A 24,602-nucleotide genomic window follows, 5' to 3' on the forward strand; every position below is an offset into this window, starting at 1 on the left:
ATACTTGAATGACCCCTTGGTACGTGCACGAGCAGTAGGGGGCTACACTTCCAGGTTCTACGGGTTTACAGTTTCGAGGCTCGAATGCGAGCCTGTCTACCATTTGAAAAAATCTCTCAACAGTAAGCCTTCGGCTCAGCGATACTCTTGTAAAGTATGAAAAAAATTCAAGCATTTGCCATCTCCACTTCAAAATGTGGAAGACAGGGCAGCATCAGCAAGAACAACTCTGGCAACACGTTAAGTACGCGGCAAGTACGTTAGAGCCACAGGGCTTCAACTAGAGGTGGGGGGGGTGAACTGCCCCGTCGCAAAATTTGGGGGAGGGGGCGGCAGTTTCAGACGGAAACAAAGAAAATCATCCTAAAATTGTCGAATTTTAAAGTTGTGGGGGCCGGCAAACCTTACGGCCCTGGAGCCACACAGACATTCAGAACACCAGCGGTGTCAGAGCCGGGGATGCAATGGGTGCTCGAGCACTCATAGCGTTCTATAGCACCAGATTGAGCACCCCAGAATTAATTCAGAAATCAAAATCTCCTATATAAAGGCCAACTCGGGCACCCACAGGTCTAAAACACTTCCGACGCCCTCTGCCTAAATAGAGCTACCGCCCTACGTTTCTTTATAGCCCTAATTTATTCCCCCTCATATTATAACGCTATCAACAGTTTATTCTTCATTAATGCACAGTCATTTCATGCATTAGTTTTATCTTTGGAGGGAAGTTTCTTTACCCCTCCCCCCCCACCTTCTAAAAGATTTTTATACTCCCCTCCGCCTTCTTGAACAAACCCATAGGATTCTATATTGTAGTGTTTCTCAACTTACGGTCCGCGGACAACTTCTGGTCCGTGATGATGGCCCAGGTGGTCCGCAGGCGGACTTGATAATTTAAGCCTAATTTTGAATGAAAAATTACTCACCTTTTGTGATTGATATAAGTAATACCCTCATTGGTTCTAATAAAAAATTAGGCCTTCATATTTTGGGTAACGATATATTATAGAGAAAAGGTATGGAATATATCACTGATAGTCGAAAAATGCAGTTTTTGACAATTTTGGTAAAATTGCCGAATCGTGGGCCAAATAAAGGGCTGCTTCAAATCGTAGTAAACAAAAATTTTGTTTCACGAAAAAAAATCATTCGACATTGGGCTAAGTGACCATATTTCTTTGAGAAAAATACGGAAATAATGGGATATTACGAGGCAGCATACTGGACATCATAGGCGTACGCAGAATTTTCTCAAGGGGGGGGGGGTTTAATTTTTTTTTTCTCAGGAGGGGAGGTTACTTTTTTCCTGCAAAAAAACACCATAATCTCGGCTTGAGGGGGGGAGGGGTTAGAACCCCAAACCTCCCCTTGCGTACGCCAATGCGGGACATCACCAGTTGTCTCTAAAAATATTGCCATTACCAGGACCAAGACCATAATTGGCAGGCTGGGGTCCCAATCGCCGCTGTAGTAGCAGCCCATACCCCCCCCCCCCTTCATCTATTCTCGCCATCTGCTTAGCGAATTCTCATGAAGAATTGCCATTACTGGTCACGAAAATTACACAATATTGCTAAAATTACTAAAAAACTTCCAACGAGTAGGAAATTAAGAGCTGTCGGAAATAACAATGAAAATAAATATAGTTTACGTCGAAAATGTTGAATATGTAGATAGATGAATTGAATTTATAAAAATAGATCATAATTTATTAATTATACCCATAATTACCATACTATAACCTGCAAAGTTATGGAAACCATATACATTAACGATTTTGGTAACGATTTATTAATTCAAATAAATTTCGATGAAAAAACGGGACAATTCTGTGAAAGAGTCGGAACGGCCAAAAATACGTTGAAATATAATAATATCCCGTAAAATACGGGACATGTAGTCACAATACTTGTGCTGTAGATTACCGGTCCATCGAATTATTTCAGACATTTCATTGGTCCTTGGGAACAAAAGGGTTGAGAATACAATACTATATTGTATCCGTTGCTGTTTCAATTCCCTAGTGCGTCCGATCGTCCACTGGGGGCATAGGTGGATACGGGGGAGGTGCGAAGGGCCGCCCCTTATCATCATCGCCCCTCCTAGAGATATACGGAGATGTATCTCTGGGAGGTAATGCCCTCCCCCGTTCAGAAAAAAATAGCATTATTACCACAGGTGGTATGGCGTAGGTGGACATTCATTCCCCCCCCCCCCATCCCCGTTCGAGGAGCCTTTGTCCGCTTTTGCTTGGGAGACGCCGGTTTATAGGCTCAATACTGTTATGAATATAAATACAAAAACAACTGCAGTATTTTAAAATGAATCATAAAAGAAGATGAAAGCATTCGGATATACATTACTTCAAAAATTTGAATGTCTGAACTTATCAGCTGAGCCAAAATGTTAAGATAATTGAGGGAGAGGAAAACGTAAGGCCTTCAGGGCTTCTACATCCTTGAGCGGGGCCTCAGAGATGGGATCCTTGACAGGCCAATTTTTTTTCACCAGTTCTTTTCTAGTAACTAAACTATACTGGGTACTATACTGTATACGCCCAAGTATAGTGTTAAAAAAAACGAGGCCCCTTTCCCAGTCAGCCTTTTAAATGAGAAGGGAAAGAAGAGGGGTGGGGGCATGGCCTTCATAATACAAACATAGAAAACTACAATATAACATACCCACAGAGTATATACATATGTCACGGCATTTTATTTTTTATGGACGGGCAATACCTATTTTGCGTGTACGGACAATATTTTTTCAATCTTTAAATCAGTTCTTCTGATTCTTCGAATAACAAAAATTACGGAAATCATCAATCATTATAGGCGTAAACTTAATATTGTGCGCATGGGTTCGTTCGACACCTCTCCAATATTTGACAGAATCAATATTCATATAGACCATAGTTTCCTAACCTTTTTTGTCCCATCGTCCCCTTCTTCAGAAATTTTTTTCTTCCATCACCCCCCCCCCCACCCAACCCAATCTAACCCAAAGGATCCTATGTTATACCCGTAGCTTCTACCGCCCCCCTGGAACATTCCATCCAGGGGGCGTTAATGCCCACGTTGGGAATCACTGATATAGACATTGTTTCAATAGATTCATTTCGTTAGATATCTATTGAAATATTGAGTCCGAGGCTCTGAATATTTTGAAGTCCGCCCAATAGCGAGTAAGACGCTAAGGACAGTGTCTGAGCCCCCACTCCGGATCTCAAATTCAACCCTACCAATTTATATACTTCTTATTTGGAAAATTAGAGCCAGATGCAAGGGCATCTTAATGCGGGAGGAGGAGGCACCTAGGCACAGCCGGGGAGCCTCAAGTTCATAGAGAGCTTCGTGTTGATGAGATTCGGTAAGTTAATTTTCCAGAGCGATTATGGAAATTATTAAGTAAATTAGAAGCCACAGAATATCACTTCAACCGGGTGTCTCTGGTGCTATAAGATGACCCTGTCCTCACTATACCCAACGTTCAATCCATTCACCCCCATTTTCACTAGTTAGCAAAGCCCAGCTTAAAATTCGATCCATTTATAATTAAGTTGGATCAAAAATATGCCTGTACCCTTATTAACATACATACAGGGCTTCTCCCCAGGGAAAAAAATGGTCCTTCACTTGACGGGGCCCTTTCGGAAAAATTTTCAGCATTACATTGATTTGACAGTTAATTCTTAGTGTAAAAAAAATACACAATTTCACACACTTAACAATTACGATAATCTAGGCAGGGCTGAACTCTTTGTTCCCACCTAAAATTGCGGCCCATAAATTTTTCCCGCCCGGGGCAGTTGCCCCCCCCCCTCTAGTTCCGGCAACGGATCCCACGCGTGCAACGTTTTCCAGCTCAGTACGACCTATTTTCATGGTCTCCCAACTTTTGCCAACACTCATCGAGATTTCCCGCTTAAAACGTATTTTGAGAAACGTTGTAAGCGGTATATAAAAGACAACCAGCCTATGTTTATGTAGCGAACGAAAAAACACTGGGAAAATCTCTCTTCTCCCATATATTCAATTTTTTTTTCTTCCTTCATCTTCACAACCAATCTAAATTTTAAAATAAGAAACTGAATTTTTTTTTCTTTGCTTCGTTAAAATATGCTGCGCTCTTTTCCTTTTCTCGCCCTCTCTGTCCGTTTCTCTTCCTCCCCACTCTCCCCCGCTCCCTCACACGCACGCACACAAACGCACATTACAGAAGCGGCCATGTTGGCATTGCACATGCCCACTTCAGGACGCCTGAGTGCGCCTAGGGTTATAGGAATTCGATGAGCGGCGCTTGGCGACTACTTCGGCGACATCAAGTAGGCCTCATTCCGATAGGTGATAGATTAATGATTAGAAATAATGTTCCGATTGATTATCCCGATTCATTAACAGGATGGTAATTGACAATTATTTTTCCAATAAATCTGTCAAATTTTTTCAATTGCAGTTTTTAGCAAATGCCCGAAGTTTGCCCGAACACGAAGGGATCAATAATATTACCTATATCAGTAAAAAGGGGCGTTTCAAGTTTGGAAATAGAACTGCTGGCAATTATTTTCAAATTCTAATTTTTTTTTTCCTTCCATGATGTCCTGAATTTCGGAAGTACTTTGGGCTTTGTAAATAGATAATTTTTTCATAATTTAATTGAAAATCCAATTTTCTTGTATTGTAATTATTCTATGCAAATTATTGAAGGAAAGCCCGTAAACAATTAAATCTGCAAATTAATTTTCATCCCACAAACTTAAATGAAGGCCCCACATAAGACTTAAGTTTCTCTTTGTTTTGATTTCCCAGTATTAAACTAAAATTTATTTATTTCTAAAAATTTTAAATTGTAAATAATCATTGGTTATAGAGGCTTGGCATCCGCTTTCCTTGAGGGAGCCAGGACTTCAGACTTCCAATTTTTCTAATTAAATTCCAATAACAATTTGAATAAAATCATTGTAAGTTATGAGTTGGTTATAGGCTTTCTATTATCCGAGTGAGGTTTGGACAGAATATTCATTCGTAGGACATCGAACTTATACCTAGAGGACAAATGAAAACTAATTAAAAAAAACCTCATTAAAAAGCTTTTCGTGTTTGAAAATTGTGACCAATTAATGTTATTTACATGATTTTCATTTTCCAGTAATTCCCAAACTGTTCAACGTGGTGCCTGAGGTGCCCTGATCAGTTAGTTGGGTGGGTGGGAGCAATGTTACAACATGCTCAACTAAGTATGGATAACCTTCGATGGTAAGATAGTTCATTAAAACATGTAATATTTATTTCATGCGTAATACATGAAGTATTTTTAAAACTACTGTTTTTTTACTTGAGGATTCTAACTAGTTAGGTAAGTCAATGTTCTGACTTGAGGCACCGTGAAAAACAGTTTTTTACATACAAATGACACTGTGAACCGGAAAATATTGGGAACCACTTACACTTTACTATAATAAAAATGTAATGGCTTTTTCAGAAGTTTCCAAAGATGTCATCGACATTCATGGCTTTCTATCACTATTTTTAGGTTCTTTTCCTATCGGAAACAATCATTTAAAACAATATAAATACCGAATGAAGAATGATTTTCTACAACGCTCTCTTAAGGCAATGTGAAATCTAAAAATGGTTTAAAAAAGTGCATCCAAAATTGTAATGGTAATTATAATTGAATGAAACTAATTATTTTCAAATTACTTAGAATGTTTGAATGTTCTATATGATTCTAAACAAAAATTACACTTAAAATATAACTTGCATTTCGTCAGATGTATTTATGTTTTGAAATCTCTTCGATTTCTGGTGAAATGCAAATCATTTCTTGTTTTTGGTTTTTAAGACAAGAATGAAATTATATGAGAAACTCTGAAAAATCCCAAATTTTTTCTTAAAGAATGCATAATTACTAAATTTTTTTTCAGTTCGAAAAAATAAATTTTAACATCGTGAGAACTCGTTTTTCTCAATTGCCATCTCTCGACACGGAAACATAATCAATTCTCAATATTTCCTTGAAACGAAAATAAAAAAAGAAATTCTTCTTAGAATACGTGAAAGGAAATCGAAACTTTCAAAATGTATTCCAAAAAAAAAAAAATAATAATAATTTCTTATAGTCCCGTCATTTCAACTTTTGCAAAGAACATGTACTCTATATATATATATATATATATATTTCGCCTTTTATTTGTCCATTTCTATTGTACTTTTCAAAGATTTATGTACATCAATTTATTCAATACTTTTTTTCCTAAGAATAAAGTTTTAGAAGAAAAAACATCAACTAGAAGATTTCTTGAAATAATTTTCGTTATAACTAGGGCTGATCTGATTAATGGGGTCGGTTAATTGATGGATTGTTAATTACAGTTGAAAATTTTAGTTGACTCTATAAATTTTAGTTATATACAATCGGCTCGATGACTCCGATTAAAATTTACTCAAAAAATTTTTAATTTAACTTAACTTGTTTAAAACGAAACCGTTTAGATTACTATTGTTAGATAACCGTTTAAATTATACACCTATAGGCAATATGACATTTTCTATAATTGACCATATTCAAAAATATGTGAATCAATATTTTGATCAAATTTTTAGGAATGGGAAAATACAAGTCAATTTTTTCAACAAAAACTTATGATTTCAGTTTCAAATTGAGTTTGATGGGAGATTTTTCGAAGACGACTAAAATTTACTATCTTACCATGAACAGTAGTTTTTACATATTCTTTGAGGTATCAGCTCCTCACAAGTACCATTTGGGAAGAGTTTCTAGGAAGACAATAAAAAAAAAAAACGGTATTATCGAAAGTAGTTTCCAAATCAGTGACTAACCCAGTGATTCCCAACGTGGGCGTTAACACCCCCTGGGGGCGATGGGATGTTCCAGGGGGGCGGTAGAAGCTACGGGTATATCATAGGATTCTATGGGTTGGATTGCGTTGGGAGAAAAAAAATTCTGAAGAAGGGGGCGATGGGACAAAAAAGATTGGGAACTATGGACTAACCCCTTAAAATAACCGAATTTTTCTAAAGAATACAAGATCCAAGTGTATAAATTCCACGTTTTGACAAAATACGTCCAGCACATAATTATGTACCTATAGAGATTGAAGTGGGCAGCCTATATTTGTTTAAACCTGGCGAATAGGTGCCTGAGAGAGATAATTTTGAATAAAATATATTTTTATATAGCATCAGTTAATGTCACATGGTTAAGAAAAATATTCGATTAATCAGTCAATTAATCGATTAATTTTTTTTTTTGACTAACTAGTCAAAAGTTTTTATTGATTCCCAGAATTAGTTATAACTCGCGTTATAAATAAGATATTAGAGATGAACACAAAATTAGAAATGAAGATAAAAATAATAATGATGGACCCACTCTCATGATAAATGTCGGAAAAGACCGATATCAATTTTCTTTTTTCTATTGTTTCTTAGAAACAGGTCTTAAAAAAAAAAAAAAAAAGGAAATCACTCTCTTTTTATATTTCATTTTTTTTTTCTTAGCAAAAAAAAAAATTTCTACTTCATCACTTCGTCCAAGTTCAAGGACTTGGCGACAGTACGTTATCAACGACAGCGTACAGTGGCCAATATGGGTACCCGAGCCAAGAGATCGATTATTGGTCAGAGTACTTGCGAGGTCTCCGCCTCCCTTCTTCAAAAAGACCAATGTTTGCTCGGAGGTCCGTGACGTAGCGAGATCTGTTGGGATATCATTGGTCGAAGGTTCGCTTCGCTACATATGGTGGCCCCGTTGTGGTCTAAAATCTGTCCTTTCTGACTCGTTTCCTCAGTTTGAATCGAGACGTTGCCCGTGCTGTACATACTTTAGTTTTTTGTAGCCGGCAATACTTCCCCCGATTTTCACCGTTTGTTTCGTAAGTACAGGTTTCTTTCTTCCTTCTTTTTCCCCCTCCCCGTTCCATGGAGTTAATTATGCAATTTTTTCCCCCCTGTTGTAGAACTTCCGGTTCTTGGAGCAGGTTTTTTTTTATGATAATAATTTTCCCTTTTCTTCTCCCCCCTTGTTTTTATTGGATGTGTTTACGAATTTATTTTCCCTCTTTGTAATTTTTTTTGTGATGATAGTTTTCTTGATCGGATTATTTGTATTTGTTTACTTTAGGTTTTAACCTAGTCAAGTGTTTTGCGGCAGCCAAAATGTCGAGCCAACAGTTTTGCCTTAAGTGGAACAACCACACGACGAACATGTTAAACGTGTTCGAACATCTACTGTCAACGGAAGCGTTAGTTGACGTCACCCTCGCCTGTGATGGACTGAGCCTGAAGGCTCACAAAATGGTGCTTTCAGCTTGCAGCCCCTTCTTCCAGAGCTTGTTCTTGGAGAACCCCTGCAAGCACCCAATAGTGATAATGAAGGACATGTCCTACAAGGACCTGAAGGCCATCATCGACTTCATGTACCGCGGCGAAGTCAACGTCTCGCAGGACCAGCTGTCGGCGCTGCTGAAGACGGCCGAGACGCTGAAGGTCAAGGGCCTCGCCGAGGTGACCGGCGAGAACCGGCAGGCAGCGGGCGTCGTCCAACAGGAGATCTCCGCGCCGCCGACGACGACGAACTCCGTGCCGAACTCGCACCAGAACAGCAACACCAACAACTCCCAGTCCATGAGGCCGGAATCGCCGCCCATGCACGGCAAGAGGAAGCGCGGGCGGCCCAGAAAGCGGTCCCTCAGCGACTCGAACCGCAGTGACGACGAACTAGTGCCATCCAAAATCAAAGAGCCAGAATCGCCGGAGATCGAAGAACTTTCGGGTGACGCTTCCTTGGACGGGGGCGACATGATCCGATCAAACTCCTCATCACAATCTCAGGTTCATCAGCCATCTGTAAATACATTCTCTTCATCGTCGAAGCATCACTCCTCCGCCCCATCGCATCAGGTGAACGCTCAGGTCGACGAACCGCCTTCCGGGGACGACAACGAGTTCGAGGTCGAGCCTTCTAAGCTTCTGGAACAAACACTTACGACAGATAACGTGAGTAAAAACCGTCATTATAAACCCTTTTTGTGGCAAACTTCAAATCCCCGAGTGTGATAAAATCCCTTTCACACGGATTCTAAAATATATTAGTGTGCTATATTCTGGCAATCTATATTAATGTATTTAAATAATGTGTATTGAGAGTGTTTAAAAGGTGCAGTTTAGCATTTAGTTTACTTGGTTCCTTAGATCTCGTGGGATTAATTTGCGGAAAGCAAAGTGTAGAGAAAAAGATTCAAAGGGTAGTCAATTCCGTAGTTGCTCAGTGTGTATTTTCGTCCCACTTTCTATTCTGAGATTTTTTTTTTTTATCTCTACTCCCAAATAACAGCAGTGGGTAACATAAATTTGCCAATATCTGAAGATTTAGTGACCTCAAAAATAAACTGGATAGAATTTGAGATTTTTACAGCGAAGAAATTTCAAATAGCACATTTAAAAGAAACCATTGAAATTGAAACGATGCTTATATCATGATGAATGCTAATGCAAGGTACATGTAAAGAAAAATATAGAAACAATCAATAGATCACATTGCCCAAGTCCCTTACCAAGAGGTTAGCGTGTATCATCTTATCGATATTTCTTTGTGTTGCCAGTGTTCATTGATGCCAGGGGCTCGTATATGGACAGTTATTTTATGACTACCTGGACGTTGTTCCATTGAATCCCATGTTATATCTGTAGCGTTTATGTCCCCCAGTTTGTTTCATTGCTTCTGAGGGCAATATCACCACCTTGAGAAAATACTGGTCTTTTAATCTGTTTTGGAAGCTATATGGTACATGTAGTGTAACTTGGTTAATGTTCTGTATCAGTGGTAATTACTGGTATGTGCGTAAATTGAGTCGTGATTATTAAATAGCGAATTTTTAGTATTCTCGTTGCATGAGTTTTAAACATATTGGAATGTAGATATTAACGAATCCCAGGTTGCCATGGTGACCTTGAAATTGACATTGATAATCTACCTTTTTATTGAATGATATATGAAGTATGAGGATGGCACGAAATGATTGAAAATTGTCTCACCAGTATGACAATGTCCTCTAACGGCTGTATTCACCAACATAGTTTAAACTACAATCGCAGGTTAAAGGATTAGCCATTGACATGGATTGGTTGGAATCCAATTTAACCAATTAGTTTCGGCCTTTAATTTTTTCACTTGTGATTGTAGTTTAAACTATGTTGTATGAGACTTATGGCCGTATTCACCAACAAAATTTTTCTGAGTTTAAATTTTTTTCACATATTGTTGAGCCTTTAGGGGGCTTGTAAAATCGAAGTAGGGCAAACCTTATCTTAATATTTCGATAGGGTTTAATTTTGACCAACATGGAGATGGGTTGAGCCCATAGGTCTGCCTATGGTGGTTAACTTCCCATAAGCATGGTCACCGCCAATGTGGTGACTTGGCCTGAGATTGCTTGGCCAAGTATTCACTGTCTGCTTGGCCAAGCAATCTCAGGTCAATTCAAGATGCTGATAGAACATACAATTGCACAAATTCAGTTTATTACATGGAAACAATCTAACATGCGGTAATGTGTAATAATCAGTCAAAATATGTGGGAAACTAATAAGGAAATTATACATAATAAATTGAATTGTAAGGAATATGCGATTTCATAAAGTGTTACCGAAACTAGTAAATACTATCTGCATTGCCAAGTTGGCACTGACCATGCTTATGGAAAGTTACTTCAAGTGCTGTATAAGGGGGGGGGGGTGTCAGGAACAGCTGTTGTATAATTCTAGTACAGATGTCACCATAGTGATTAGAGATAAGTCATCGTTTTTAATTTAAGCTCTGTGTTTTGAATCAGTTGTAATTTCTCTGATCAACTGTTTGTTATTATGCAATGGAGTTCAAAATGTACATGTCCTATTTGTTTGATTCTGTTTTGGTTGTATGATGATAAATAATTTTTTGTTCTTTTTGTTTAAGGTTCCTTCCAATGCATCTAGTAATATAGCAACATCACATTTCAATCTTCCATCGTCCAGTGGCATTGAGATTTCTCAAGTTGGACTGGGTGACAGTCAAGCACTTGTTCCTGTTTCTTCGGCCTCTGATGGTCTTAGTTCATCACACTTACAAGGGCCTGACAGTCCACAAGGTTAGTTGATCATTATTATGTGTAATTTTTATTGTATGGTTCTTTATTATGAGAGTTCTATGAAAGAAAGTCTGGTTTTGTGCTGAATCAATGTTATTTTCCTGTTTCTTAGATATTAAGCCTGCGATATTAACATTCGATGAGCCACCAATATCACCTGTTGCGGGACCATCACATCAGTCATCAGATCGATCAATGATGATGTATATGGATCAGAGCTCTATGCCTGGTCCAAGCAATTACCAAGACCAGTCACTTGTACAGCACGACTCGCAGCCTCAAGGTAAATACCTTATAGCCAATTATTGAGTGATGTGAGTTTGATGTTTTATCATGTGAGAATTCAGGTACGGGTATGATTTAGTTTGATTTTTTTTTTTTGTTATGTTATGATTGTATCTATGTAAATTGGTTTTAGTCGCCATCCCGTTACCTGGGTTTTCCTGTTATGGTGTAGTGGAAAATATTCACGATGCCAAATGCTTAAAAATATGTTGTGCTTGTAAGGCGAGAGGTCAAGAAATGTGTTTAACTATGCCTTTCTTCACCTCTCATCTTCGGTAAGTATAGTGTTAGATTATGCTTAACTTAGTTGTAGACTTAAGGTTATTGCTTGCCATTGGTTATTCTTGTAATATTAAGCACTAGCTATACGGCTTTGTGGCCCTTAATAAGCTATAGTGCACTAATATATATTCCCCCTTAGTTGTATGATTCTAAGAATAATAAAATGCCCCTATGTTATGTTAAGCTGTTAACCGTGCATGTTTAAAAAAAAAATCACTGGAACTGTGAAGCAAAATTCAATCTAGGTCATTTAATAATTTTTGTAATTTTTTTTTTTTGTCAACATGTGTTATTGGGACAATTTTTTTTTTATAATTGTGTAGTATATGTTTTGTAAAATTTCCATGTGAAGTGTGATGTCAATAAATTGTTGACTTGTGTTGGCTATTTTCTTGATGGAGCAGAAGGAGTTCACTTTAAGCAAATAGAAAATAATTCTTTTGAATAAAAGTTGAACGCGCTCCGCATATTAAGCAACCGCTTAACGCGTGATGTTTGCTTCCTGACCTGTGTCCCTGGTGCAAATGGAGATATGCAACAGCTGGACTCATTGGAGGATTCGACTCGTCTCACATTTTCTCATGGTAAGTTGTAATTTCCATATTTTATTGCACAAAGTGTATTTTTCATGTGTTTAAATGTTGATGTATGTGTTTGTGTACCCTAAGGTAAGTATTTGGTATGTGAAGGGTACATTGGTATTAACAATATGCAACTGGTGTAGTTTGTTGAAAGAGGAGTTTTTTTTTGTCACATTACTTGTTCATATTTGTACAACTGTATTGTAAATGTTCTTGAAAGATTGTAAAATAAAAGAAACAAAACCTGTGTCAGATTTACTGTGTCATATGGTAGACAGTGTTTGGGCATGGTAATTGGCTGCATTTCATGTTTAATGATTCTGTTGCTGTTGCCAGGTTCAAATACTGTCTCGGCGAATGAGTTATTCTGTAAGGTTCTGTGTGTTGCTACTCTTCCTCTCCTATTTCTCTTGGATGCGTCTGTGGTTGGCTGGCTGGCTATAAATGTGGTGTGAAAATGGTTTTTTTTTCTTTCTGGCTTCTGTGAATGAGTTGAATTTCTGGTTTGCTGTTGAAAGTGGCCAAAATAATTATTGTACATTGTTTTAAAAAAATGGTAGTGTTTTTGAGTGTCTTTCAGGTGTTCCGACTGGTTCCTGGTGATGGCAGTGTTGGAAAAGTTGATAAGGTTAGTACGATATTGTAAGCTTGTATTTATAGTAATGGCTATTCCCATTTTTCTTTTCTGTCTCTTGGTAATTGCTTGTGAATGTAAAGGGTTCTTCTCATTGCTGCCTCTTGTTTAACCCATTGCTTTTTTTCTTCGTTTCTCTGGGACATAGGTTTATTAATTTTTTGTATTAGCTTTTTTTCTAATGTTCTTTTTTCCAAGTTTCTGAGCAAAATGAGCTAGATTGAATAAAAGCAATTAGCATAACACGACTTTAATCTATTTAAAGTCCTTAATTAGCTCCTTGGTTAGGGTATCTACTTGAAGCTTCAGGACTTTTCATTGCACGCTCATAGCCTTAGTGCACTTAATTCCAATTTGATTCTTGCAGGTAAGAGGAACAGGTGGTGGAGTCAAAAATTGAGGGTTCAGAAACTCCAAAGTTTATTGCCGAAACATAGGAAGAGGTACACGTCTCCTGCCAAACAGGCTGTGTGCCCATTCTGCTCTAAGAGCTTTTACGATAAGAGCACGATGAATCGTCATGTCTCTAAGAGGGTTTGCTTGGGCTACGCTGCCAAAGTCCAACAGGCTGCGGTCGCAGCAGCAATCACATTGGAAACGTCGATTGAAGAAGATATCGTTCCAGATATAGTCCCACCACCCTTACCTACTACCGCCACCGGTGAAAATGACAAGCGGTCGCAAATACCATCTAACTTGGAAGCTTGTCCATATTGTAAGAAGCTTTTAAAAGGACGCAAAGGTGTTAGAAAACATTTGGACTTTTATGGTTGTCCGATGGCAATTGCTATGAGGACTGATATTGCTTGAAAAAGAAAAAAAAAACCATTATTTATTTGTAGAATAAATGTAATTGTGTTGTGGAAGAAAAATTTGAATTTGTCATTTTAGTATTGTTTTATTTACTATGAGGTGGAGCTTGTAAATATTTTTTGCTCGATTGAATTGTCCCAGTAACATGTTTTTAATGAGTAGAAATTAGCATAGCTTTTTTTGGTTTTGAACTCTTTTGTTGATTTTTTTAAAAGAAACAACTTCACATGCATCGGTTAACAGCCTTTAGGGGCATTTTTTTCGATTTTTATTTCGAGTGATTTAGCTTTATGTTGCTCATGCTTAGTTTTATTTTTTGAGGGACAAACCAGTCGAACAAAATGCTATATTTTATAGGCTTCACCTTATAGGGAAGCTGCATGGTAAGTTCAATTAGCAGGTGTCAAGAGTATGTTTTACTTTGATCATTCATGTACATTCATATATACTGTACGATGTTTTCCTTATTACTTTAGTATTATGAGTTGGGGGGGGGGGGAGAAACATCTGTTCTCCATTACAATTCTTGATGGAGCATTGAACTTCCCCATTTTGGAAATTTTTGCTCAACTTTGAATGTACATAGTTCTTCCAATACTGGAGGCTTGTTAGTCAGGCATTTATTGCGATTGAAATGTGTTACCTGTAGTTTAAAAGCTGGTTATCTTTCAATAACTTTTGTAGCTTTATTATGCCATGTTGATCTTTCAATGAAGTATGTATTTATATGGCCTAAGGAAAAACTGCTCCAACCTCAAAAAATCTGCTGATAATGTACTTTTGAGTTGGGTGTATTCGAGGCAATTTTCGACTTGATGGATGATGTATGCTCATTTAAATCAAATTTTTGAATGGATATGTGCGAGATGAGAGGAGAAAATCAGAAGTGTAGCGTGAGAGTTTTAAATCATAGATCATGTGCCAAATTAATATTAATGGTTCAGTGATATTTTTCCGAAGAGCCCTTAATTTCTGGAAATTTTTTACAGTCCATTGACAACCAATTTTTTTAGAAGTTATGCCAGTTTGTAGTTTGTATAGAGAAAGGGGGGTTGACAAGCATGGGGAACCATTTTTGATAGCCTTATCAAAATTTATTGAGAAAGGTTTTTATTTGTCAAATCCTACTACTTTTGAGAAACTGTCCCCTGGGCCGCGAAGCCGTGGCTTTGCCGATTTTGGGTCGCGGCTGAAAAAGGTGGAAAGAACCCTGCTTTAGTCTTATCTGTGTGTTAATTCAAGATCAATGGTTACCTATTCAAAGTGCTGTTCAGAATTTGTATTTCATTACCAATTTCATAACGTTCCCCCTCATGCATGAATGTGCAAATTTCTAAAACAGCCGGCTGGATCCTTTATTTTGCTGTCTGGTGAACGAACCCAAAAAATGAAAGTATATATGCACATTTCATGCTTCCGATATGAGTTGGAGGAAAAGGGTTATGTGACCGAGAATATGGTTTCTCTCCGGGGTCTCCAGAAAAAATTTTAGTAAATTCAAATTAATGAAACGTGATAAATTTGGGATTTCATTTCTTGTAAATTAACTAGCTTATTTAGCTTCCCGCAAAATCATTTTTCACAGAGTTAATGACTCACAAAAACGTGCCCCTATAAAAAGTGGACACACACCCAGTCTTGGCCATTCGGGGAAATCTAGGAGTGAAATCTAAACCGTATTTCGATTATGTAGCTAAATATCTGGGGCAAATATGAGCTTTGTGAGGCTAGGCGTATATAGTAGAAACCTTCAGACTAGTGACTATAAATTTGATTTTTTTTTTACATGGAGCTTCGAATTCGTACCAGCTACTAGCAAAAAATGCTGTATAGTAGGGAATGAGGAGGAAAAGTTTCCTTCCATTTTTTTTTTCTGTTGGTGTCCGATACACATCACCGTGTCATATACTGGGAAAGCTTAAATTTACTGTAGCATTCTCATTACTTTTTGTATGATTATCCATTTATCTGTGGGTACTTCAAATCTGAGTTTTGAAATGGCGTGAAATAATGCATAGTGGTGTGAAAATGCTAGAATAATTTTCTCAAGCAGTTTCATTTCAACCTTTTTTGACACCCGGTAGGGCTTTATTTTTCTGGAGCGGTTGAGCATTGTTGCTCGTGCGCTATACTAGGAAGGAGGGCCAAAGAAAGTTTCCATTTACTTTTTCAAAAGTAATATTGTCTCTGAGCTACAGTAACTTTCGTTTTTAGTTGCGGCGCAGTCGCAAGACCAGTAAAAATTTTTGCAACACATTTTGAGACTTGATTAACGAGATATTGATTCGAATAGTATGTGTACCAACGAGTTTAAGATGAGCATATCTAAATGAGGCTCTGCGTATTTATCTTGTCTGTCGAGCGTCACGTGACGTGATCACAAGTAAAAAACCGACAGTTCTTTCAAGACCGTCTTAAAGAGGCCAGGCCCAAACATTTTCGGGTTCCATATAATGCCTGTGAGTATTAATGAAACCCTTCAATAATTTAAGGGCGTGTTTGATTTTTGCCCATTCGTAAAGACGTCACCGAGACTACGAGAGTAGTATCAAATGTCATAAAAAGCTCAAGCTTATGAAAGACTTGTCTCGCATGCTTTTTGGTTGGGGTGGGGAATTCCGGAGTGAACCATGCTCTTCTGCATCAAGGGCTTTTTATTATAAAATTAGCTATAATACCTGGCGCTGCCCGGGTTTTCTCTATATATACTGGGAGCATTTTTTAAAGAAGTCGCAAACACCCCCCCCCCCCCCATTGTAAAGAGAGGAACGCATCTGAAACCCATTGTTAGGAAACCACGGTAAACATCCCAAAAGTCACTGTTGAGACCCAAGAACCATCGTTGCCCGACAGTTTTTCCGCCCCTTTCAGGCATTTGCTCAGTTCTGACGAACTTTTAAAGTAGCCCATCGTTCAAGTCTGGTTTGTTTGGGCACATGTATGTACGCTAAATTTGGCAATCGGTCAAAAATCGAAGATTTGTATACAGAACATATACACGCGGGAAAATCGGTTTCATATAGTGATTACTTAATTCCTCTTGCTTCATTTTAATGGGGAATCGTTTATTCTAAAGGCTTTCAATTAGGAAAATTATCCAAATGACGTGTGAAACTCAAGATACCTCATTCGTGTTGCAAGAGGTAGCATAGTTAATAGAATAAAAAAAAATTAACTTTTTTTATACGTAAAAATTTTTACATCTCTGCAAATAGAAACTTCACCAAATTAGAAAGTTACCCGTTTCTAAGTGCAATATTCGGAGAGGTATTATATATATGATTCAAAAATTGAAAGAAGCGTTGTCTGTTAGTTTTTGCTCTTCTTTCCCAACTTTCCTCTGATTTTGAAATCAAATATCTCGGTGAATAACCACGTTTATAATTCTAGTTCACTTACAAACGTGAAGGTTTCTTTTGATGACCCTAAATTATAGGTCGCGGTGGGCCCTGGCTGCGGAAGGTGGCAGTCGCAGTGATGACTTGAATCGAAGTTTAGTATTCAAGTACGTACTAGAGATTATCTTTCCCATTTGGAGACAATGGAAATCACACTGAAAAGACACGTCAACTTTGCCCTCGACCGATACACAAACACATCATTCACAATCAACCCAGTGCATACTTATTTTTGAAATTACCGTCGTAAGCAGTTCCGCACTTGTTGAAGCCAATCAGCGCAGTAAATGTTTTTGAAAAGATTTCTTTCGAAGCGTCACATCCCTATAAACTGTGATAAAATACTCGATTATCTTCTGTAGGGAAAAATCAGCCATTTATTCAAAGAATACGCCAACACCCTTCAGAAGACATCTGTTCATTTGATTGATGGAATCTTTTTATTTTCTAAAGAGGAAACGTGCGTCTCCTTGCTGTTGGATTCGCGACATCCTTTTTACATATCGACCGATTATCAAGTTCCAAGTATATGCGTATTCCTAGAGATAGACCCTTGAAATGAAGATTTTCGAGTTGTAGGTTTATTTGGAGTTTCCACTGAAGCCTGCAGAGGACCGATACCCCAATCGTTTTACGTGGGTTTTTCCGACTATGAAAACCATGGCACCCTACAAGGGTGTGGTGGACAAGGATTTGGGACTACCATTGTTTTGTCGTTAAGAGCACTGCTCTCGACAACCAGGGGTCGAGAATTCGCTCCTCACACTTGCGGTTCCTCTTAGGAGGACCGACAAAAAATTAAATAAGAAAAAAATGTTTTTATCCACCTTGTATCATAAAAAGCTGCAAAATATTGTACTAAAACCTTTTTGCATTTTATTGCAAATTCTTGCATTTCTATAAAAATTCCAATTTTAATCGCATGGTTTTTGCTCATAACATGGCGAGTTTTCAACCAATTTTTACGAAATTCACAGAAAAAAATGACGCCATACATTGAAACACTGCGTAGAAATTAAAATGTGAACAAATCATTATTCAGTGAGGTATGAGTATTTTTTTTAGTAAATGCTTATTAATTGTGCGCATGCGCGGGAAATATAATTTATTTTTCATAATTTGATTGCCAGACATATAGAGCGCAACTTATATCAAAATTCCAGTTGAATATCGTGAAAAGTCAGAAAAAATTCACGATATTGTAAGCCGTAATTTCGAAACTTACTCAGAGTAACTGAATAGTAAGGGACGTTCCGCAAATTGATGTACTGATTGATTTGCTGTTATTTCATTTTTGACTTCAGTTTATTTTGACATCGTACACGCGTGTTATGCAGAAAAACTTCTCTATTGCATCAGACACGCGTCTCCTTTCATTCACATAATGCTGTGGGCTTATTCTCGAAATAATCAAATAACAAAATAATCGTATACCAATTTTGAGAACACATCCCTTATTATTTAGTTACTGTGAGCAAGTTTCGAAATTACAGCTCACAATATCACGTATATCTCTGAATTTTCAGGCCATTCAACTGGAATTTTAACATAAGTTGTGCTATATATTTGACGATCAAATTATGGGAAATAAAATTTATATTTATTGCGCATTCGCAATTAATCATTTACTAAAAGTTCTTATCTCATTGAATAATGATTTGTCGCATTTTAAATTTCTACACGGTGTGCCTCATGTATAGCGTCATATTTTCTGTGAATCTCGTAAAAATTTACGAGCAAAAATAATGCGATGAAAATTACGAGCTATTCTCACGAAGATGCACAGAAGTTTTAGTACAATATTTTGTTAAAGTTGCAAATCATTTGCGGCTTTTTCTGATACAGGGTTGATCAAAAACATTTAATTTTTTGCCGGTCCCCTGAATGTACTCGTGACTAAATTTTCACTGGAAATGATGAGTATGAATATAAGGTATTATATGACCGATCAACTGAAAATTTTCTGCAGTAAAAAATTCCCTGTTTTCCAGCTTCGAGGCGCGAATGCGGGCTGGTCTCCCATTTGAAAAAGTCCCTCCGCAGAGAGAAGGCAGACCTACAACACGATACTGACATAGCATTAAAAATTCGGGCATCTTTACTTCAGAAAATGGAAGACATATGGCAGCATGAACGTGAAACAAGCGTAACTAGACAACATAAATACGTTACTGCCCACATTCCTACATGTGCCGATTCGTTAGAAATTCCGTGGAGGAATGTGTACGAGGTGCATGTATGGTTAAGTAGTAGTAAAAATTTTCCATAATAGTGTTTTCTACATTTTTCCAAAAAATTCTTTTAGATTGTTCTCCGGCGTACGTCGCATATTTCGGCATATTCTGCTTTCGGAGTGGTAAGATGCTCTTCTATCCACCATGAAGGCTTCCGTTAGGTCCCCCAGGTTTGATCCCGGAGAAGAACACAAATAACAAGTTCTCTCCCCTAACGAGCCTGCGGGGACCACTGATAGCTGGTATCTTTATTTCCAACCCAACTCGTTCGGCAGTAAAATTATATGTATGGTGATATGTGATCTCTAGGAGCATCACCTCTTAGAGATAGAAGGCCTCTGCACTGTTTGCCATAAACGTCATTCAGACTACCTAGCAAGTTTGCCACATTTTGAAACACAGCATCCTATTTCGTTCTGAACCCGATCATTTCATTTCCTCACAACGATGATACTGGCAGGAGCAGGGAATTTTTTTCCCCTGAATATTCTGAGGGGAAATGGACTGCTTACTGACGTCACAAGGCCTTCTATCTCTAGGAGGTTTTGCCTGGAGTTGGTGTGTGGTAAAGTAGCCCGGCACGATTCTTTTATCGTTTTCGTTTCTTCACACTATAAATTTACTACAGAGGGGTCCGTAAAAAGTCTGACATGGAGGCACTGCTGCAGGATGTGAGAATCATGATGAAATCTCAGTGTAAAAAAAAAAATCATCTCATTGTTGCCGTAATTCCCTGCGTATAATGCACGGTTTATACACTGAAGAGCCAAAAAAACTGGTAATCCTGCCTAATATCGTGTGGGGCATCCGCGAGCACGCAGAAGTGCCGCAACACGACGTGGCATGGACTCGACTAATGTCTGAAGTAGTGCTGGATGTAATTGACACCATGAATCCTGCAGGGCTGTCCATAAATCCGTAGGAGTAAGAGGGGGTGGAGATCTCTTCTGAACAGCACGTTGCAAGGCATCCCAGATATGTTCAATAATGTTCATGTCTGGGGATTTAGGTGGCCAGCGGAAGTGTCTAAAGTCAGAAGAGTGTTCCTGGAGCCACTTTGTAGCAATTCTGGACGTGTGGGGGTGTCGCATTGTCCTGCTGAAATTGTCGGAGTCCGTCGGAATGGACATGAATGGGTGCAGGTGATCAGACAGGATGCTTATGTACCTGTCAGAGTCGTATCTAGACGTATCAGGGGTCCCATACCATCACAGAGCCTCCACCAGCTTGAACAGTCCCCCGTTGACATATAGGGTCCATGGTTTCATGAGGTTTTCTCCATACCCGTACACGTCCATCAGCTCGAAGCAATTGGAACCGAGACTCGTCAGGCGAGGCGTAAAGCTTTGTGTCGTGCAGTCATCAAGGGTACGCGAGTGCGCCTTCGGCTCCGAAAGCCCATATCGATGATGTTTCGTTGAATGGTTCGCACACTGACACTTGTTGATGGCCCAGCATCGAAATCTGCAGCAATTTGCGGAAGGGTTGCACGTCTGTCACGCTTAATGATTCTCGTCAGTCGTCGTTGGTCCCGTTCTTGCATGATCTTTTTCAGCCGCAGCGATGTCGTAGATTTAATTTTTTACCGGATTTCCGATATTCACGGTACACTCGTGAAATGGTCGTAGGTGAAAATCCAAATTTCATCGCTACCTCGGAGATGCTATGTCCCATATCTCTTGCGCCGACTATAGCACCACGTTCAAACTCACTTAAATCTGGATAACCTGCCATTGTAGCAGCAGTAACCGATCTAACAACTATGCCAGACACTTGTTGTGTTATATAGGCGTTGCCGACCGCAGCGCCGTACTCTGATTGGTTCCATATCTCTTTATTTGCATACGCATGCCTGTACCAGTTTTTTTGGCTCTTCAGTTTATTAAAAAAAGAAAAAGACATCGGAATTTCTTTGCTGGATTATAGACTGAATCCGTAACCTTTTGTCTCTTGAGAGGCAGGGACGTCTTAATTAATGATCGCGGGGATCAGCCTGCACCTCTTACAGTCTTAAGTACAGTATATATACGTTTTGTGGTGAAATTGGTATCCAAAAAAAAGTCATACATAAGGGGTCATTCAAGCATTACGTCAGCATCGATGGGGTAGGGGTGGCCCGATTTGATGTATGTTAAGTCATCAATCACCCTTTTATAAAAATATGAAATATCCTTAAAGGCTTCTTTACTGAGTGTGCCAAAAACGAGGAAAAACCTTTCTCCTGTTTGTTTGTGGGCACCTGAAATAATATTTCCCCTATTGGTAAGTCCTCTATAGAACCACTTTTGTGATCTCTAAATGCTCTGCGGATTCTTTAAGTGTTTAAGTGATCTGAAAATGTGTCCACTTAAGTGCTGTGCAACTGTGCCATGCTTCGTTCAAATGATCCGTAAATATGCCGTGGATCAATTAAGTAATCTAGGAATGTGCCGCGGGTAACTTGAATGATGTAGAATTGCACTGCGGGCCTCTGAAGTGCTCTAAAAATGTGCTATATGCCACAAGGGGATCTCCAAATGTGCCACAGACCGCTTAAGTGTTCTGGAACTGTGCCGCGGGTCACTTAAGTGATCTGTGAATGTGCCGCTTAGTTCATTTTTACAAAATTAGGTATGAGGTGGGTGGCCGTATCAGATGACCCGCTGGCCGTGGGTTGAACTTCCCAATTGTGCGTTATGAAGTAGGGGGCAGAGCTGACGAAATTTTGCTGACAAGGGGGGGGGGGGTCCAACAAATGGCCAAAAATCTGCTGACGTAATATTTGAATGGTCCCTAAATACAAAATTATACGGGAATACAGAAAAATATCAATAAAAAAAATCATTTGGACAAACAACAAAAAATTTAATGAAAATTCAAATTCGATGAAAGAAATACTGTAAAACCAGAACTAATGAAAATGCATAATTAATGCAAAATGCTGGGAACCTGGAACAAATTGGCTGACACACTGTGGCAGTTATAATGCTGATCAGCAGGGAAATTTTAAAAACCGCTCAGAGTCAAGTCCAGCCCTAAAGTTGTGGAAATTCTTGCAAGTATATATATCCGTAGTTGTAGGTATTACAATGAAGAGTGCAATACAGTGCCTGCCGCTTATTTTTTAAATAATTTTTATCCAGACGATTTTGATCTTATTAAGCGGTTGATTTTTACAACCGGCGAATCAAAAACTAAGATTTTGAAGAAAAAAAAATGTATATTTCCAAAGAAAATTCTATCAAGTTTAAATATGGTGCATTCTGCAATGGTAAATTTAGACGCGTTAAGAAGTATTTTATTACTAATTAATTGACTAATTAAACTATCACCGCACATTAATGTGTATAAATAGTTCTTATAAAGATGTTCTCGGGAAAAAGTATGTTTATATTTTCATGAAGAGTTAAGTCTGTTAGTGACAGAGCCTGTTATTGTTTTCTCAATATCGTTTGAAAATTTATAGAAAGTTCTATAAAGTTCCCCCCCCCCCTTAACTCCTCTTTGTATGTCAATGAATAAGCAAAGCTTTCTGGTATTAGCTGCAGATGACATGGGCTCAACTGTCTGATCTTCTTCCGATCTTCACTATTCTGGTGGGTTATCTCATGATTTTTTGATTTCTGACACAATTTTTCGGGTTTTTCCACCGACGTTTACAGGTCTCTCTGCGGTAGTGAATTTCCCAAAATGGCTATAGACCGGATTTGTGCTCCGTTCAAAAGTAGAAGATCCCCCCCCCCCTTTTCCGAATTCTCAGTTTCTTTCGTCACTTCTTCCATTTCTTGTGCGATCATGGTCAATATCTTAGGGACTGTATTTTTTAAAAACAAAAATTAGTTGCCGCATTACTACAAGCACCGCAAGTCTACAAAATTACGTACATTCATAAAATAATGAAAGCAGCGGTGGATAGAACAAGAAATATGGCAAATAAACTTCGAAAAACTTACAATTTCTTTATTCAAATTGAAGTTTGGAAAAAAAATTTGCAAATGAAATCCAGGTGCCAAAAATCAATCAGATACTGTAATTGACAAAATTGAATTTCCTTTCGAGTTTCTCACAGGTTCTTTGTATACGAAATTCATTTAAAAAATGTTTTTATTTTTAAAGGCGGCGGTGTTGATTTTATGAAACGGAAATTTTATCGTTTGATTTCGTTTTTGCAATTTGATTTTGTAAAGCGGCTGATTTTATTAGTGGCGGGTTCTACGTGCCGCTTAAAGTTGAAACCGCAAAACAAAAAGCAGCATTTTCCTATGAGTAATGCACTGAACGTGTTTCTGGGAAACACCGACTGATTTTTGGGTTTTTTCCCAGTTAACTGTAAAGTCAGGGAAATGAAAAATTGTGTGGAGGAAAGTCAGAGAAAAATATTTGGCGAAAGTAAGAAGAAAATTCCGTGAAGGAAAAAAAAAACAAACTTGATAAACATTTGGAAGGCTGAGATTTTTTGAATTGCAGTCAAACCTCGATGTAATAATGATGCTCTGTGGACCAAAAAAATGTATAGGGGCCGTTTAAGTATGACGTCATCATTGATGGGGGGGGAAGGGAGTTTCCGATTTGCTGACTTTTGATGACAAGGGGGGGGGGGTTTGGATAATGCTTACGTCATCAACCACCCTTTATGAAAATATGAGTTGGATTCAGAGGGGCAGAGCTGATGACGAAATTTTGCTGACAAGGGGGGGAGGGGGTCAAAAATGGCTAAAAATTTGCTGACCTAATAGTTGAACGGGCCCATAGTTGTAGAGAGGTAGCATTATCACATGAAGCACCACCAAATTTATGCTGTTGTTGGCATTTATTCTGAGTGGGCGTTGTTGGTACCACCGTGACATGTATTTGCGTTGTGCATAACGAAAATTTATGATTGATAATTAATTTGTAAAATCCAGTTAGTTGTTCCCCACCGTAAAGTTGTTTACTGTTCAGTCCTTTAGTGTACTACATGGAAAGTAGCTTCACGGCACTTGATTAACACTTTCTGAGGGTAGACAGTGCATTGGTATTTTGCACTGAATAGAGCCCGGAAGTTTAGGCACTAAAAATGGTCGAAATAGGCAGGTGAAAAGGCACTGAAAATACCTAAAATAAGCATTAAAAATGCGTAAAATAGGCACTAAAAAGGCATATTATATCTAAAGAAGAAAGAATAACTAAAAATAATCCGTTTACTGTTTTAATTATAGTTTATAATAATTAAATAAAATGTTTGTACACCCGGATTAGGTCGATTCCAAG

General features: G+C 38.3%; 1 protein-coding gene across 1 annotated transcript in view; it reads left to right on the forward strand.

The window, feature by feature from the left end:
* Window positions 1-7,808: 7,808 nt before the first annotated feature.
* Window positions 7,809-24,602, forward strand: part of LOC149076891 (uncharacterized) — a 278,256-nt gene continuing 261,462 nt past the window's right edge. The window contains exons 1-4 of the mRNA XM_089244613.1: window positions 7,809-7,894; window positions 8,143-9,017; window positions 10,975-11,146; window positions 11,259-11,429. Coding sequence (XP_089100739.1) covers window positions 8,178-9,017; window positions 10,975-11,146; window positions 11,259-11,429 — 1,183 coding nt within the window. The 5' untranslated portion in view covers window positions 7,809-7,894; window positions 8,143-8,177. The remainder of the gene's footprint in view (window positions 7,895-8,142; window positions 9,018-10,974; window positions 11,147-11,258; window positions 11,430-24,602) is intronic.

This window comes from Pholcus phalangioides, unplaced genomic scaffold, assembly GCF_987345545.1.
Source record: "Pholcus phalangioides strain wild (caught in Gottingen) unplaced genomic scaffold, Ppha-v1.0 ptg000015l_1, whole genome shotgun sequence".
Lineage (NCBI taxonomy): Eukaryota > Metazoa > Arthropoda > Arachnida > Araneae > Pholcidae > Pholcus > Pholcus phalangioides.